At 40.4% G+C, this 12,099-nt stretch overlaps 1 protein-coding gene across 1 annotated transcript; it reads left to right on the top strand.

Annotated features, from left to right (window-relative positions):
* The first annotated feature begins 245 nt into the window (after positions 1-245).
* Positions 246-9,017, top strand: GCM2 (glial cells missing transcription factor 2). The gene is made up of 5 exons (XM_044292730.1): positions 246-344; positions 3,065-3,317; positions 6,196-6,308; positions 6,598-6,723; positions 8,157-9,017. The coding sequence occupies exons 1-5, from the start codon at positions 246-248 to the stop codon at positions 9,015-9,017; spliced, it is 1,452 nt and encodes a 483-aa protein (XP_044148665.1).
* The last annotated feature ends 3,082 nt before the right edge of the window (positions 9,018-12,099 follow it).

The raw sequence follows: 12,099 nt of genomic DNA, 5'->3' as shown, positions 1-12,099 counted from the left end.
ACAGGGCAGCAGTCTACCTGTACCTGACACTTGTAGCCAGAGGACACTAGGCTCATCACACCACCAGACAACAAGCAGGTAAGTCACTTACAGCTCTATTGCCTATCACTGCCTTCATTTTCTTGTGTCTGATGTCTGGACCTTGACTGTTAGAAGAACAGCAGGTACTTGGAACATACACCTGGTGGTGATTTATCTTATTCACTTTTTTCTTCATAGTACAATCAGTAGACACTGTAGTCACCATGTCCAAGATGTCAGGGGACATGTACGATGAGACAGACTGCATCTGCTCTTATGGGATGAAACTCACCTGGGACATCAATGACCCCAAGCTCCCACAGGTGAGTGCAGCTACCCCAGGTAGAGGTGATCATGACAGCACGGTCCCTTCTCTGTGCACACTATAGGCTGGATGGGAACCTGGGACTTCATGTAGAAGTTCAAAGACTCAGCCTCTACAAACAGTCCCTTTTGCACTAAGTAGAGCCTGACAGATACTTTCACACTGCATGCATGAAGAATGGAGGAATATGCTGCTTCAAAGCTTACAAATAACCACAAGGTCTAAAAAAAACTTCAATACCAGTTGTCACCTTCACAGAAGATAATAATGCAAACCATGACAATAGGTTCTGGCTCTCAGAAATGTAATATAATGGTATATAATGCCAGTCCTACACTGATATGTAGATAGCTAGATACTGCTGAAGAACATGATGATATGTAGATAGCTAGTCATTGCTGAAGAACATGATAATTGTAGCAGCAGTTAGCATACATAGATATGCTCTATGGCCAATACATATCTGCGGGACATGTGCACGTTTCTATCAGTCACACATCATTTTATTACCATCATTATTATAGTAGCCGCATAATGTGAAGATGTTTCCTTTATATTCGGGGCTTATACAATTACTAGTTGTAGATCTCATAGTCAAGGGCAAGGCATTCCCTTCTTACAAGTGTCTGCTTTGCTGTTATTCGGCTTTGTGAGCCCTAAACAACCTCCGTTTTGGTTGAATTAGAGGGAAGAATTCCGATGGAAAAATGACTTTGTAAGGGCTAGAAATAAAGACAATACAGACTTCATCTATGGTATAATAATCGTAATAGTAGTATTGTTACATCGTCTACGATTCATCATTAATTCATATTTTAAATAGAAAATAACTAGTGACAATAGAGATAATTTTACCTAATGCAATATATATATTATGTCTTATGTTATGTTATATAAATTATATATATATATATATATATATATATATATATATATAATGCATATGTGTACATATATCTTTGCACACAGATGAAATTTGAAAAATTAGAATATGGTGCAAAGTTAATTTATTTGAGTAATGCCAGTTAAAAGGTGAAACTAACACATGAGATAGACTCATTACATGCAAAGCGAGATATTTCAAGCCTTTATTTGTTATAATTTGGATGATTATGGCTTACAGCTTATGAACCGCCAAAGTCTCAATTTTGAGGTACCCTTTGCTCAGAGGGTATGGATTAATTATCTGACTAGCGTGTGACACTTTAAGCCTAGAATATTGAACCTTTTCACAAAATTCTAATTTTAAGCTTCATCAATGCAATTCGTTTTAATTTGCATTACTGAAATAAATGGAGGTTTGCACCATATTCAAATTTTTTGAGTTTCACCTGTGTGTATATATATATATATATATATATATATAGTATACATATATATCAATTACATTGGGGGAAATCTGGTATCTACTGTCATCAGTTATTTTATAGTTTAATAAAGTGACATTTATTATATCCTGTGTTAAGATTATCTATCGATCTATTTCTATTATCTGTCTCTCTCTATCTCTCTCTCTCTTTATATAATATCTATCTCTATCTATTATATCTATCTATTTCTATTATCTATTTATATCTATATATTTTATCTATTTCTATTATCTGTCTATCTTCCCATCCACCAATCTTTGTGTAATTTTTCCTGGTATATTAATGATGAAGGCCGGTTCTTGGGCACCAGGTCCTGGTCACACATGTTGGGCACCTTCCAGGCAGTGAGCACTTGTGCAGTGTCTACTGGGGATAATCCAGTGTGTACTCAGTAAATCCTCAGCAAACATCCTCGTCTGAGCCATCAATGGGGACATGTCATCGCTGTTACTGCACTCTTCATTCTCATTTGTGAGCTGATAATCTATCGCCAAACATACATTGCTAATTATTATTATGTCATTGTACTACTGTATTACTAAACGTTATATATCCTTATATTTCTGCACAGATTGTTATAAGCAATCAGAGATGCTGCTCAGAGCATAGGAGAGGACCTAAAACCCTCCAGAACTGATATCACGTATCATTCTACTAAACACTTTAATGTGTGTGTATAATACTAATGTAATAGTTCAGTGCTAAATTATATTAATAATACATTATAGTAATATTTCATCCCCGGAAGAAAAACGCCTCAGAATAACTCTAAAATACTATGGCTACTATAAAATACTATAGCCACTATAAAAAAATATGGCTACTATAAAATACTATTACTACTATTGAATACTATGGCTACTATAAAATACTATAGCTACTATATACTATTACACAAGCTTCTGGAAGGGACAACCAGAGCACAGATCTGAAGTCGGTTTGTTTTCCTCATTGATTGGGAATCGTTTGCGACTTTGAGAAGCGATCTGCCACAATTTCATCAAGGGTTATAGGAAGTGGTTCTTTACTAGGTTTCAGCATTTCGTTTTAAATTCTGAAAAGAGGTTTACCATATCTTGTAATGCTTCCAACACAGCAATAACGTTTTTTTTGTGTGTGTTATTTTTTATTTTGTGTTGCAAGTGTGTGTTAGAAATGGGCAAGTACTATACCTTATAGTGGGATATGTGGATATACTTTGTATATAAATATATATATATATTATACTACTGTATATACTGTATAGTCCGATGAAGATACAACTGTGACAATTAGGTATTAGTTGTAGTACTAGGAAGTGACTGCATGTTGTGCTATTCCTGTAAATGTTCCTGTTTGGTTGTTTCAGGACATAAAGCTGTTTGACGCCTTCCAGGAGTGGACAGATGGCTATGTCAGGTTCATATACAGTGGAGAGGATAAAAATTCTCAGCGCCACCTGAGTGGCTGGGCCATGAGGAACACCAATAACCACAACTGTCAGATCCTGAAGAAGTCTTGCCTGGGTGTAGTGGTGTGCAGCAGGAGCTGTACCCTGCCGGATGGGGGGAGGCTGCAGCTCAGGCCGGCAATCTGTGACAAGGCAAGAGGGAAGCAACAAAGTGAGTGGGCTCTCTTTACCATCACTTACTGTTAACCACTTATGTGCCAGTGCCCATTTTCTGTAATGCATGACTCCCCAGTGTCCCCAGCTGCCACATGCAGGAGCCACATGTGTCTCCAGAGCCATGGGATGGGATACACTGATCTATGTCACTTGAAACTGCACTTTTAACTGAATGTCAGTGCATGGCTCATTACTGAAGGTGGGTTTGATTTGCAGCCTCTAGCCCAAGGATCAGAAACTTCCAGCACTCCAGTTGTACTGAAACTACAACTCCCAGAATCCTCCTTTTACATCTATGGGAGTTACAAGAATAGTGTGCATGCTGGGAGTTGTAGTTTCAAAGCAGCTGGAGTACCTAAGGTTGTTGATCCCTGCTTTAGCCTGTGATTTCTATTGGTGACAAAGTCATAGGTGCTGCTAATTGAAGGAAATATCAAATTTCTGTTAGAGATAACTTAAAATAATAATAATAAAATAATAATAATGATAGTAGTAGTAGTAAAACCTGCATTTAGGGATGTCTATATAATATGGATCATGTGGCAGATAGAAGTTTAGTGAAACAGCTACTGCACAAACACATCTGATGTAAGAACTGTAGTTACAGCTTAAGGGCTTATTCACACAAACTTTTTTTGCGTTCCATATACGGGCCGTTTATTGCGTTCCGTATACGGTCCATATACGGGACCATTCATTTCTATGGGTCCGCAAAAAAAAAAAAAACGGAATGTGCTTCATGAGTATTCCGTTTCCGTATGTCTGCATTTCCGTTCGGCTACATTTTGAGTCTTGTCCTATTATTGTCCGCAAATCATGTTCCGTGACTCCATTCAAGTCAATGGGTCCGCAAAAAAACTGGAACACATACGGAAATGCATCCGTATGTCTTCCATATCCGTTCCGTTTTTGTGGAACCATCTATTGAAAATTGAAAATTTTATGCCCAGTCCAATATTTTCTATGTAATTACTGTATACTGTATATGCCATAGAGAATAACAGAACAGAAACGGAAACACAATGGAAACAAAAAACGGAACAACGTCATGTGAACAAGCCCTTACAATCCTAGTATTAAAAAGTTTTACCAAGTTTATAAATCCTAAATTTGTGTGGCTACCATGTACAACTCCATGACCTATTATGTCAAATATTAAAGGGGAATATTTATTAGGTTAGGCGTATAAGTGAGTGGTGCACCATATTTGAAGCATATTGTAGTTGCAGAAAAGTGGATGCCATTTGAACAAAGATCATCCATGAGCTGCAATAAACAATATCTGCATGGAAATTGACATTTTAAATCTGCATCATGTCAATTCTTTTTGCGGATTTTCACTACAGATTTCACTTTTTGCAATGCATTACAGTTACATCTGCTTCAAAATCTGATGTAAACCATGAAGACTTTTTTTCTCTTTTCTGTGGGAACATACCCCTATAGTTGAAGTGTGATTATACAACAAAAGGATACACTGTACACTTTTAGCACCAGCAACATTTTGCTCATTAGGTATTATAAAAAGACAAAATGTTCTTCTACCTGAATTTCAGGAATTAAAATAAAATTACATATCCTGGTAAATATTTGTAACAAGCATGTAATATATTATATTGTGTTTTGTGTTGTTTCAATTAGTGCAACAAAGTAATTGTCAGGGTTACAGAAATTATATCTGCAGTAATTTGGATGAATGATTAATATAAGGCCTCTTTTACACTACCGTATGGCTATTTCAGTGTTTTGCAGTCCGTTTTTCACGGATCCGTTCCGTTTTTTTTTTGTTTCTGTTGTGTTTCCATTTCCGTTCCGTTTTTCTGTATGGCATATACAGTAAACAGTAATTACATAGAAATAAATTGGGCTGTGCATAACATTTTCAATAGATGGTTCCGCAAAAACAGAATGGATACGGAAGACATACGGATGCATTTCCGTATGTATTCAGTTTTTTTTGCGGACCCATTGACTTGAATGGAGCCACGGAACGTGATTTGCGGGCAATAATAGGACATGTTCTATCTTTCAACAAAACGGAAAAACAGAATGCATACGGAGTATATTGAGTTTTTTTTGCGGAACCATTGAAATAAATGAAAAAAAGCGGTAGTGTGAAAGAGGCCTAAAGATGAGTTCTGTAAAAATTTAAAATACAAAATTTGTGCAATTGAACCTATATAAAATATCTACAGTGAAACCTCTTCTAAAGATCGCCTGTTATCCAGACCAGATTTCCTGTGACAGATTTTCAGTTCTAACATGTTTTTTTTATTTTTTTTTTATCTGGCCATTCTCTTTGGGAAGACTACTTTTCAATGCAATTTTGGGTGATTGTCTCAAAGAGGTTTTACTGTATCTATATGTTCTTGCTACTGTGTACTATGTTAATTAAAGGGGTTGTCTTACTTTAGCAAATGGCATTTATCATGTATTGTGATTGTCCATATTGCCTCCATTTTTCCATAACATTATACACGGCTCATTTCCAGGGGTTACGACCACCCTAAAATCCAGTAGCGGTGGCAATGAAACACATTGATAAGGCTGGATGCACATATATCAGTTATGTCTGGCCAGTTTTTCTCTATTTTTTTTTTTCTAAACTGGACACAACTGATACAGGTATATGTTTGGATAGTCCCAGACAGAAAAACGCAGCATACATAATTCTTCTGTCTAGAGTAACTTATATCCAGCATCACAACTGATGCTCCAGATGAATATGAAGGATCGCATAGAACAGTGCAGGATCACCTCTAGCTTCAGTTTTCCTCCTGAGCTTTCTGCACCCCGCTGGAGAAAAACCTGAGCTGGATTGCCACCTATGAGTGAAGGAGCTCTAATAGGTTCTTTGTGTACTTTCTTTGCAGAAAAGCTCTGCAGTAATTGTAACTCCGCTCTAGAACTGATCCCTTGTCGAGGTCACAGTGGTTATCCAGTTACCAATTTCTGGCGCCTAGATGGAAAAGCCATCTTCTTTCAGGTAATTTATAAGAATGCAACATACCTGCAAGTTTTGTGTTATAATCACACAATGTGACGTGTACATAACAATAAATGCATCAGGGAAATGTGCGACTGCTAAATTCAGTTGGCCCATCCTTCTGGTAGTCTTCGTTATGGCTGAACAAAAAGAATGCAGAATAACATATTCTGCTAAAATAACCACGTAGGCTAATCAGTCAAGCAAGACCTTCTGATCCATATGTTCTAGTGGAATAATCTGCAGTAGTCACTCTGTTCTATAATAACAATTTCTGATTAATTTTCAGGCAAAGGGAGTTCATGACCATCCAAGACCAGAAAGTAAATCAGAGACAGAAGCCAGACGAAGTGCCATGAAAAGACAAATGTCTTCTTCTCACCTGTCACAGAAAAAGAAGCTTCTGGAATCTGAGGTGAGGAAATAGCTCTCAGGAGCGGCTCTGTAGTGCACTTAGGTTTCGCTTCACGGAGCACACCTATATGGTAGCTGACTGATGGCTCATTAACCTAACCCATTGTTCAATCTTATTGTGATTAATATCATTTGTGTTAATGAATGTATAAACACAACAGTTTTAGATCATTCCGAAATATCTTACAGGGCTAAATGTCATATATTTTCTGGTGTATCATTCCAGACTATATAACATGTGCAAAAGATTTCCAAGTGGAATTTATTTAAAGGGTCCCTTAGTTTTCAGAAAACTTTTTATATGTCATAGAGACATTCCAAAAGTTTTGATCTGTGGGGGTCTGAGTGCTGAGACCCCCACCACTTGCTGAAATGAGGAGAGAGAAGCCCTCGCATATGGTGCTGTTTCTCGTTGCTGCAGGAGATGTGACGTTGAATACTTTTGTGTTAATAAATACCTTTATAGGCTAACCAGAAAAAAATATATCGAAAGCTTCCAGAGCACAAAGGCTCCTTCTTAAGGCAAGATTACAAATGAAAGACTGAGAAACAGGCAGAACACTTATAGAGTGTAACAGAAAAAGATGTACATGGGGGGGATGCATAATTAAGATAAGTCCGAACAACAAGTGGACCTGGTCAGCAGAGACAATGTAGATTAGGGATTGGGAGTCTAACTGAGGGAGTCAAAGTAGTGGGTCATAAAACAAGGGGTGAGATTCAGTCCATCACTAATGACTAGAATGTAGTCATCATTTTAAATTCCCAAGTTTTCCTGTATCTGTCATTCTTAAAATTCAGTTTGGGAATTAACTTTTAAGTCGTCCATGGAGTGTCTTGGTCCAGAGAAATGGATTCCCTCAGTTGTATTGGCCTTGTGGTTTATCTTGAATCTGTGCAATTTCTTTCTGGATCACAGTTTCTATACAGTCTCCCCAATACAAATCCCTCCATTAGGACACCATGTACACCACATTGAAGGAATTTACAGGAGAGAAAAAGAGACAGACTCAATGGAAAGTCCAGTATCAATTCTATCTCCTGCAGTGAAGAGACAGAGTGTGATATCCCAGCGCTTCTCTCTTCTAGTTCTAGTGATCATTGGGGTCTCAGCACCCACACCAATCAACACCTTTGGTATGTCTCTATGACATATACATTTTTTTCTAAAAACTCAGTTACCCTTTAAATAGATAAATGGAGAACATTTTGAAATAACTTTTAACCGAATGTCCACTAAAAGAATTGCCGTAGTGCTTGTACATAGTTAATGGGACACCTTTGGATTTGTAACAAGCCCAGACATATTTTTCTATGCCAATTCCGACATTTTATCAGGAATCTGTATTATCCTTATACACTATTTTATGCCCATATTGTATATTTATTAAAAATGCTTATTAAAATGTGTAATTTCTCATTTCTCCTTTTCAGGTGGGAAGATACAATGATAGCGGTGGACATTTTCCTCATCCCATACCTTGCTTGGATGGAACAGAACGTCTCAGCCTTGTTGCAGATGGAAACTTTCCTCTTCCACCACAACATTTCACATCATTTCAGAATTCAGATCCTTACAAATCTAACCTTGATCCTGTGGGATACCAGGGAGATACTGTAGCACCATTTCCAAAATGCTCTAATAGAATATATGTGCCCAGAACTCCATGTGGTTATGATTTCCATGTCCCTGGATACATGTCCTCCAATTCATACCCTCCACTGTATAAAGAAGCAGTGGGCAGTTTGCCTGATGCTGACCGAGCTCAGTTAAATGCACCTCAACCTAATCTTGGCATGCTTGGCACACACGAGAGGAGTTATGATGGTGCTGGGAAGCACAATGGATGGAAACAAATATTTTCAAAAAGTGGATATGCGGACAGAAATGACTATGCCCAAATTCAACCAAACACTGGTCACTCTTATTACAATGCTGAGTATCCATGCAGATATGCAAGGTCACCATCTCCAGCCTTACAAACTGTTATTACAACAACCACCAAGGTTTCATACCAGGCCTACAAACCTCCAGTGGTTAAATATGCTGACAATCTATGCGATATCAAAGCTCTGCAAAACTATCCGCACGTGCAGGACAGCATATCTGAAGGCAACTTTAGTGACATGAAAGCTCAAGATGATTTTACAGTCATCAGATCAGCACTAGGCTACCAAGAACAAATCCCAACAAAACCTGAGAGAGTGGACAACCTGGACTTTTATCGATATGGTACATGTATGGGCAATGGCTTCTCAGGACAGCCTTACCGATATGAAAACGCAGATTACTGAAATAGAGGCTAGGACATATTGAGCACCATTAGTAAACTTGATAAAGAAGTTACATGAATGTGAACAGTCCTTGTACATTAATATTATTTATGGAATTAGGCCTTGACAATTCAGGTTGACACTGTACAGATCATCGACCTGAGTTATGTAGGTTAACCTATTTCCAAAAGACAATCAGTTTACAGTATGTTTCAGTGGAAAGACATTTATGTGGTCTCTGTACTTTTTTGTGGTTCCATCTGCGTCAATATTTTTTATATTTCAATTTGCACAGGAGGCTACAAAATGTACATGCTTTGTAAAGCTTAAAGGTGTTTTCTGGGATTTTAATATTGATGACCTATCCTCAAAATAAGTCATCAATATAAGAGTGGCGAGGGTCCGACACCAGGCACCCCCACCAATCAGCTGGTTGATGTGTGAGCACAGCCTTCACTTCATTGTTTACCTGCTCTCTGTTGACATCCTAGTGGTGAGCAGGTGTAACTACAAGCCGTCCCATTTACTGCTACGGACTGCTCCTTCCTATTTAGGGGTTCAGGAACCTTTCATCCCATAGAAGTGAATGGGACGGCTTGTAATTACACTGCTTACCACTGCCATCTCAACAGCGATCAGGCAAATAATGACGAGAAGGCATGGAGCTCGACTTTCTCTACAACCACCTGTTCGGTGGGGGTACTGGATCTGGGACCCCCATTGATCTGATACTGATGACCTATCCTGAGGACAGTTTATCAATATTAAAGTCCTGAAAAACCTCTTTAACTATGTGTATTAAGCCTCCTATGTATATAACTGACCTGTAAATTACTTGATTGTTGTATATTGAAATTATCTGTTTTGCTTTGTATATACATTGTGACACAGTGAGGGGTTGTGTCTGGCAAGGCAGGTATTTTCCTCCCAGTATGTGCGGCTGGGCTGGTTTCCAGACAGGTGAGGTCAAATACCGGCCCGGAGTTTAAGTGCCAGTCCGGGTTTTGGCAGCATCTGGCTGTCCTTAAATAGGTAGCTGGGCTCAGCATAGATGTCAGTTTTTTTGGGATCTGAGGATTTGTGCCGTGCTGGAGGGCTGAGAACTGCACGCTGGGGAAACAGGCCCCCTAAAGCCTGCTGTGGACTACTGGAGTAAGAAAAACTGCCAGCAAGGTGACTTGTGTTATATGAACTTTCCATTGTGTATGAATTAACACCAAGGCTGAAAAGTTATGTGCTGTTTTGTGCAGTTGCCTCAAGTGTGAATAAACCCTGACGTTTTGAGTTAAGAACTTGTATTTTGCTTCTGTACTGCGCCCGCTTACCCTATCTACCAGAGCAAAAGCCCACAATTGGTGGAGGATGTGGGCAAGAGCAGTGAGGCTGCCGTGAATGTCAATATTTTTGGTTTCTGCATTTTTCAGGCACGGTTGTATGTCGTACATCAAACCAGCTGTATTACAACCAGTGCCCCAAGACAAAATGGAGACTGTTGTGAAGGCCCTCATTGAGGCTAATCTGCAGCAGCGAGAGACAAACTTGAAGCAACGCAAGGCTAATAAGCATCAGCAGGAGACTAACCAGTTGCTGCAGGAGCAACCCTGAGCGTCCACGATGCTCGGAAAGCAGTCCATGCCACAATTCCTAAGATGACCCCTACAGACCACATTGAAACCTACCTGGCGATGTACGAGAAAGTGGCCATCAGGTAAAAGCTACCCCGTGACCAGTGGGCTGAGGTCGTCGCTCCATTCCTGGCATCCGATTCCCAGCGGGTGTATTTCGACTTGCCGGACGATCAAGCGGCCGACTACCAAAAAGTAAAGGGTGAGATTTTGTCAAGACTGGGGGTGAATGTGTTAGTTCGGACCCAGCGGGTACATCAGTGGGGGTTTAAGCCGGCTGAGCCTGCGAGGACCCAGTATGATGACTTACTCCACCTCTTGCAAAAGTGGCTACAGCCTGAGTCCCACGGCTATGCTGAATAGCTTATTGGCTGATATGTTCTGGAGGGCTCTGGCACCCCCCTCTCCAGCACTGGATCAGCCAGGTGTCTCCTGGCAATGCCCTAGAAATGGTGGACCTGGTGGGGCGCTTACAGGGAGTTCTTTTGGGAGGGGGCAGTTAACACCGTAAATCTCCATCCCAGACCCGGCAACTTGTACCAACCAAACCCACCCGGGGTTTACCCTCTACGGACCTGGCTCTGATAGTCTGCTGGCGGTGTCAGGAGCTGGGCCATGTAGGAGCTGACTGTCCCAATCAGGTGGAACCCATGGATACTAACTATGGCTACCATCAGTGGCTATATGCCAGGAAGCTGTGTGCAGCAGGTACCCCAAAAACTCTAAACCACCTGTTCCAGGTAGAGGTAGACGACGCTCCAGCGGAGGCTCTGCTGGACTCAGGGATTCTGGTGTCCTTAGTAAGGGATTCCCTGATACGGTCAGCAGAGTATACTGGCCAGAAAGTCAGGGTCATGTGCATCCATGGAGACTTAAAAGACTATCCCACCACCCTGGTGTCTCTAACCACAGGGGCTGGCAGATGGACTCACGAAGTGGTAGTTGCCCCAAATCTACACTACAAACTTATAATAGGGAGAGACTTCCTGGGCTTCCTGGCACTGTGGCCTGCTATGAGAGTGACTGATACCCATGAGACAGGGTTAACCCTAGCAGAGTGGTTCAGCTCAGGTGGGAGACCAGAACCCTGGGAACCTGAGACCGAAGGGCCGGTGGTAGGGGTAACCGCCACTTTGGTGGAAGAGGGGGACACAACCCCGCTAAGTGTGATGGTGGGAGATGTGGAGGACTTGCTGCAGGGTCCTGAACTGGCAGACCTAAATGTTTCCGGGGATAATTTTGGTACTGTCCAACGTCAGGACCCAATCCTATCCCATGCCTGGGAAAATGTGTTAATAGTAGATGGTGAACCACAACAACCTGGGGCACAATCAGTGTTTCCCCGTTTTGTGGTTCATCAGGATATGTTATATCGGGTAAAACAACTATGGGGTGAGCCTATTGAACAGTTGGTGGCCCCTAAGGCTTATCGCAAGCTTGTGTTTGAGCTAGCCCACCAACAAGTTCTTGGGGGTCAC

The sequence above is a fragment of the Bufo gargarizans genome, chromosome 5, assembly GCF_014858855.1.
Source record: "Bufo gargarizans isolate SCDJY-AF-19 chromosome 5, ASM1485885v1, whole genome shotgun sequence".
NCBI classification, from domain to species: domain Eukaryota; kingdom Metazoa; phylum Chordata; class Amphibia; order Anura; family Bufonidae; genus Bufo; species Bufo gargarizans.
Note: the sequence above shows the minus strand (reverse complement) of the source record. Positions and strands in the feature narration are given on the sequence as shown.

What these genes read in the sequence shown, in the direction of transcription:
- GCM2 (XM_044292730.1), top strand. Translation starts at nt 246, where the DNA reads ATGTCCAAGATGTCAGGGGACATGTACGATGAGACAGACTGCATCTGC. An exon ending in GGCAAGAGGGAAGCAACAAA is followed by an intron (nt 3,318 to 6,195) that starts GTGAGTGGGCTC and finishes CTTTCTTTGCAG; the next exon opens with AAAAGCTCTGCAGTAATTGT. An exon ending in GAAAAGCCATCTTCTTTCAG is followed by an intron (nt 6,309 to 6,597) that starts GTAATTTATAAG and finishes ATTAATTTTCAG; the next exon opens with GCAAAGGGAGTTCATGACCA.